We start from the raw sequence: 6285 nt of genomic DNA, 5'->3' as shown, positions 1-6285 counted from the left end.
GGCTGCTTTGGAGGGTGGGTTCGAGGGGTCCTTCCCAGAGCCAGTCTGGGGTAGTGGTTGAGTGCACGGACTCTAATCTGGGAGAACTGGGTTCGAGACCCCACTCCTCCACTTGCACCTGCTGGATGACCTTGGGCAAGCCGTAGTTCTGATAAGAGCTGTTCTTGAAAAAAGAGCCGTTTCTGTCAAGAGCTCTCAGCCCCACCTACTGCACAGGGTATCTGTTGTGGGGAGGGGAAGAGAAAGGGGTTTGTAAGCCGCTCTGAGACTCCTTTAGGTAGTGAAGGGCCATGGGGTATAAGAATCCAAACTCTTCTTCTCATCAGGTTCCACCCCCAAGTCTCCAGGAATTCCCCAAGCTGGAGATGGCAACACAACCTCCTGCCCCCTGCCCGGCAGCAGTGCCGAAGCCCCAAACAGCCCCTTTGGGAGTGCGGCCACGTTTCACAGGGGGAGGAGGCCTGTTCCCGCCACGTGTGCTTGAAAGCTGCAGGAGGGGGCCGCAAAGAGCAGGCACGGGGGCGGGGGGGGGTGTCACTCACCAGGGCAGCCTCTCGGGACAGGGAAGCCGTGAGGGATGCCTGGATGGATCGGCCTGTCTCCCCCGAGTTGTGCCCGGGTGTTTGTGTCAGCCAGCCAGCCACCCTGCCTCGCCCTGGCAACGCTGCCCTGCCTCACCCTGGGAGCTGTCAACAAAGAGGCCCTGGGTCACTGGGGGAGGGGGGGGGAGCCAGAGGAACCGATAGAACGTTAGAGTCGGAAGGGACTTTGCAGGTCATCTAGTCCAGCCCCCTGCACTCTGCAGGAGCACAGCCGGAAGAGAGCCGCTCGGTGCTGAGTGGAGGAGAGCCCGTGGCCTGTGGTGCAGGGATGTTCTGGGGGTGGGCGGGCTTCCCTGTGTGTAGCTTTGCCTGCTTTGAGCCCCCAGGTGTCCTGGTGGGCTGCTAGCCCCCTGCGTGGGTGGGAACCAGGGGCACGAGACATTTGCCTGGTGCTGACGCCTGTCTAGAAGGCAGCAGGGTTCAAGCATGCACAAAGAATCTAGAGCGGCCGGGTTTTGTTTTTGTTCTTTTAAAGGAGAAAGAGAGAATCATAGAGTTGGAAGGGGCCTCCAGAGTTATCTAGTCCACTCCCGGGTGCAGGAAATTCACAACTACCCCCCACACACACACACAGTGGCCCCTGCTTTACCCCCAGAAGAGGACAGAAACCCTCCAGGATCCCTGGCCAAACTGGCCACAAGACCTAAGCACTGATGCAAGCAATGCTCCCTCTAAGCTGTGGGGTCTTGTGAGCAGAAATCCTTCTTTGTGAGCTCCTGGCATTTAAGTTGTGAACGAGCGATTCGGCTGCTGCATCCATTAGTTTGCTCCGGAGCCATCCTTCCTGAGCGAAGACAAGAATGTGTGAGCCGGAGGCTAAAGAACTGTGAGCTAACTCACACTCACTCAGCTTAGAGGGAACCCTGGGTGCGACCCTCCCTGCTCTCCCTCTCACAATCTGTAGAGGGTCTGAGGATCTTTTGCAAGTGACAGGAGAATCATTTTGTGGAGGGCGAAAACGGCCCCTCGCCATGTCCTGCAGTGGGCAGTCAGCAGCCCACGGGGGCAGCTCGCACGTGGAGGCATTGCTTTTTCTCTGCCATGTAGTTATTCAGAGATGCACTGCCTCTGACCGTGGAGGTTCCATTTCGCTATCATGGCTCACAGTGCTGATGTTCCCACTGGTGGGGGAGCCCAGGGGGTATTTGTGGTGACTCAGCAGCTGTCCTGTTGGTGCCCAGGCTAAAAGGCAGACACACCACCCAGCTTCAATTCCAGTTTTCTGATTCGAGGGCGCACCTCCAACCCACTCAACTATCACCTTTGTGGCAGATGCATTTAAACATAATGGCGGCAATAATGCTCTGCCCGTGGCTCATTGGGGACCATTCGCATGCGGGGGATGGGAGTTGCCCCTGTTGGAGGCTGCTCTGGGCGCATTGGGGTCCGTTTTTATAGAGGAAACTGAGGCCAGCCTCCCCAAAGGTTCCTCCGTGTGGGCAGACGTGCTTCTGAAACGTTCCTTGAGCAAATTTCTTCTGGATATTGAAGCTGTGCATGACCTGGTCTCGTTTCCAAAGAAGAGAAGACCCAATTAGAAACCCTGTTTATTTCCAAAATTTGTTCAGAGCTATGTGCATCCGCAGTTGGCTGTCCCTTCACGTCCGTTCCACCTCCCCAGTAGCATTCTGCACATTGAAAAAACACACCACAGAAAAGCAGTCTCAGCAGGTGCCTGTCTGTCGGGGCATCCTTTTGTGCGGTGTTTCACCGAGGGGCAAGCACGGATCTGCAAAACGCGGCACAAAAAGAGGTATGGTGCAATCACAGAAATCAAGCCTGTGGTGCTTTATCAATGTGCGCACATCAGTGACATAACCTGGGAAATGGGCACAAATCAGTGCTCCCTCTAAGCTGTGCAGTCTTGTGAGCAAAAATCCTACTTTGTGAGCTCCTGGCGTTAAAGTGCTGTGTGAGCAATTTGGCTGCTGTATCAGTTAGTTAGCTCTGGAGCCGTCCTTCCTGAGCTAAGACAACAGTGGGTGAGCTGGAGGCTAGAAAACTGTGAGCTGGCTCACACTCACTCAGCTTAGAGGGAACACTGCTTGGCATTGTAAGCAATGCTCCCTCTAAGCGGTGGAGTCTTGTGAGCAAATATTCTCCTTTGTGAGCTCCTGGCATTACAGTTGTGAGAGAGCGATTTGGCTGCTGCATAAATTAGTTGGCTCTGGAGCCCCCTCCTCCCTAAGCGGAGACAAAAATGGGTGAGCCGGAGGCTAAAGAACTGTGAGCTAGCTCACATAACGTCAGCTTAGAGGGAACACGTGTCCAGAGTTAATTTCAGGAATCCTCTTCGTGAAACTGGAATGGGCGTTGGGGCGGGACGCAGTTCTGGAGCAGGCGAGGGGGAGAGCCGAGGGGACCTGCCCCCCCTCCCTACATGCTGGTGAGTTCGTATTTGTCGTGAGCGGCGTTGCTCTGTGGCGGCGGCGGCTGCACATGGTGCAGTTCGATAAACAGCATGTAGATAGCGGCCCCAAAACCGGCCCCAACCATGGGACCAACGATCGGCACCCACCACCAGTGGTTGCCAGCCCTGCGAGAGAGAGAGAGAGAGAGAGAGAATCAGCATGGTGCAGTTATCTGTGTTTCCTCATGGGAAGGCTCCCCGAGCTTTCTGACCCTGTGGGCACCCTTGGAACGCCGACACAGCATGGTCGGCACAGCCACGAAATGGCTGCCACCAAATGGCTTCCTCAAGAGGAGGAGCTAGCAACAAAATGGCTGCCGCGGCTCACCTTCATTCACAAAGTGAAGATGACAAAGCCACATTTAAAAAAAAAAACTTTCCAGTGGCCAATTGGAAGTCTTGCTGGGCATAAGCCCCGCCTTGTCCCACCCCCTTTCTAAAAGCAGCTGAGGCCCCTCCCCTCCTCGAACTCCACCCTCTCCTGGCTCCACCCCCAAAGTCCCCAGGTGTTTCCCAACCCAGACCTGGCAACCCTACTCAGTGGGCACTAGGAAAGGTGTCAACAGGCAGCACTGAGTCCCCCCTTCAAAGCTGCCATTTTCCCCAGGGGGGCTGATGTCTGTCAGCTGGAGATCAATGTTGAAAGCAGGAGACAAAACTTGAAGGTGAATGCCGACTGGTGAGAGCACTTCTTGGAGTTTTGCCTTTGCATTTGAGTAGTTGCATATTGGAGTCCCAACCTTGAGAAACTAGAAGTGAAACGGGTGTTCCAAAGTCGACTCCCCATCGGCGGTTCCATTGCTTTTTCTACCGAATGGCTGATGGAATGTGAATTTTTGAAAATGGTACCCAAATTGTCTGAAGGATATTGCTCACTTAAATGGTGATCAGTTATTTTCCTCTGGGACATTTCCCAGTACGTATCGGCGTACCTTTGGATTGGGACAAGAATATGAGTCTGTGACTTTATAAAAGCCAATTTTGTGCATGACTCATTCAGATTTCTTTGCATTTGAGTAGTTGCATATTGGAGTCCCAACCTTGAGAAACTAGAAGTGAAACGGGTGTTCCAAAGTCGACTCCCCATCGGCAGTTCCATTGCTTTTTCTACTGAATGGCTGATGGAATGTGAATTTTTGAAAATGGTACCCAAATTGTCCGAAGGCTATTGCTCACTTGAATGGTGATCAGTTATTTTCCTCTGGGACTTTTCCCAGTACGTATCGGCGTACTTTTGGATTGGGACAGAGCTTAGAGGGAACACTGGTTTGGTCCCACCTGGAGACTGGCACTCCTGCGGCTGAACCCCTGTTTTATTTGGCCGCAACAGGGAACACGGCTTCCTCCATTCCTGGAACTTTAAACACTGCATTGCACGTGTATTTACTCTAAAAAAGAAGCTGCTGACTTTCTGCCCCCAGTGGGGGCCTTCAGCAGTGCTTACAAGACATAAGAATGATTTTTTAAAAGTGAGTAACCCCGTCTGTAGATCTTATCAGGGGTCTCCAGGGGGAAAAAAAACTATTATTTTATCAATTCCTCCTAGGAGGTACTACCCGCACGTGTCCACCAGATGTCACCCTTGCAACATGAAGCCGTCAATTTACGCTCCCTTCTAGCGACCGGCAAGCCGCTGCGCTGCTCCAAGCCGTGGGAAGGAAGAGGGAAAGGCTGGCTTGCCAACCTCAAGGTGTGGCCTGGAGATTCTGCCAGAATTACAATTGATCTGCATGCTACAGTGATCAGCTCCTCTGCAGGTAAACGGCAGCCGTGGGGAGGGGGTCTCAATAGCCTCGTGGAGCTCCCTACTCTCCCCAAATTCCATCATCCCCCAGGATGCACCCCCCCACCCCAAATCTCCGGGAATTTCCCAACCCAGAACTGGCAACCCTTTGAAGACTGCAACAGCTAGCCATGCTCTAATAACTAATAATTATCATATGGCCGTGTGTGTAGGAAAGCCAGGAGACTCTAAGATTGTCTGGCAGCCAGAAGTTCTAGCTCTTTTAGCATTATGGACCACATTAAAGCTGTGAGCAAGTGATCTGGCTACTACATAAATTAGTTTGCTCTGGAGCGCTCCTTCCCGAGCTAAGACAAAAATGTGTGAGCCAGAGGCTAAAAAACTGTGAGCTAGATCACACTAACTCAGCTTAGAGGGAACACTGGTTGTCATATGGGCCGTGTGTGTAGGAAAGCTAGGAGACTCTAAGATTGTCTGGCAGCCAGAAGTTCTCGCTCTTTTAGCATTATGGACCACTAGGTGGCAAGCTAGACTTGTTTTTAAGGCAAGAGACGGTTCAGAGGTGGTTCGCCATTGCCTGCCACTGCGTCACGGCCCTGGTATTCCTTGGAGGTCGCCCTTCCAATACTAACCAGGGCCGATCCTGCTTAGCTTCCCAGATCTGACGGGGTTGGGCTAACCTGGCCTATCCAGGTCAGTGTCAAACTAGGACTCTTATTTGCCATGTATTACGGGGTTTTGAGGCCTGTAAAGGGGGGAAAATTCCTGAGGGGTGTGTGTGTGTGTGCGAGTGTGAGAATGGCTCTGTTGTTGTGGCGATGTACCTCTTCTAAAGAAGCCTCCCTTCTCAGGGATGACCTTGGATAGTGTCTGTGCTTGCTTTGCTGTAACGGTGGGTTTACAGGTGGGGCCATAAAGCACACGAAAGCTAGGCGGGGGGGGAGGAGTAGGAGTAGGAGTTTGGGTTTCTACCCTGCCCTTCACTACCCAGAGGAGTCTCAGAGTGGCTTACAGTCTCCTTCCCCTCCCCACAACAGACACCCTGTGAGGTAGGTGGGGCTGAGAGAGCTCTGACAGAAACGGCCCTTTTTCAAGAACAGCTCTGACAGAACTGTGGCTTGCCCAAGGTCATCCAGTAGCTACAAGTGGAGGAGGAGTGGGGAATCAAACCCAGTTCTCCCAGATTAGAGTCCGCGCACTTAACCACTACACCAGACTGGTGATTGCAGTGTGTGACTGGACGGAACCTAAGGGGGGGCCTTATTCGAACCGCCGATAACAATGGATTTTGGTGCCAGAGCCTCACTTCTGACACAGTACCGGCCTTAGCTCGGAACATCTTTATTTCTCAATAAACAGATCACTGTCAGAGAGTGTTGTTGAGAGTAACTTTGTCCAAGAGCCTGAGAGTCAGGGCTTAGCCATGCTCTGTTGGGCCCTAACCCAAAGGAACTTCATCGGCCTCGTGGCTACAGGAAGGAGGTCCCTGGTTCAAATCTCGCTCCTGTTCTCCAGGTGCCTTCAGACAA

At 52.9% G+C, this 6285-nt stretch overlaps 1 protein-coding gene across 1 annotated transcript in view; it reads right to left on the bottom strand.

Moving 5' to 3' along the window:
• Window positions 1-2802: 2802 nt before the first annotated feature.
• Window positions 2803-6285, bottom strand: part of AQP9 (aquaporin 9) — a 28127-nt gene continuing 24644 nt past the window's right edge. The window contains exon 6 of the mRNA XM_015409169.1: window positions 2803-3138. Within this exon, the coding sequence (XP_015264655.1) occupies window positions 2979-3138 (160 nt within the window). The 3' untranslated portion in view covers window positions 2803-2978. The remainder of the gene's footprint in view (window positions 3139-6285) is intronic.

This window comes from Gekko japonicus, unplaced genomic scaffold (genome assembly GCF_001447785.1).
Source record: "Gekko japonicus isolate JY-2015 unplaced genomic scaffold, Gekko_japonicus_V1.1 scaffold167, whole genome shotgun sequence".
Classification (NCBI taxonomy): Eukaryota; Metazoa; Chordata; class Lepidosauria; order Squamata; family Gekkonidae; genus Gekko; species Gekko japonicus.
Note: the sequence above shows the minus strand (reverse complement) of the source record. Positions and strands in the feature narration are given on the sequence as shown.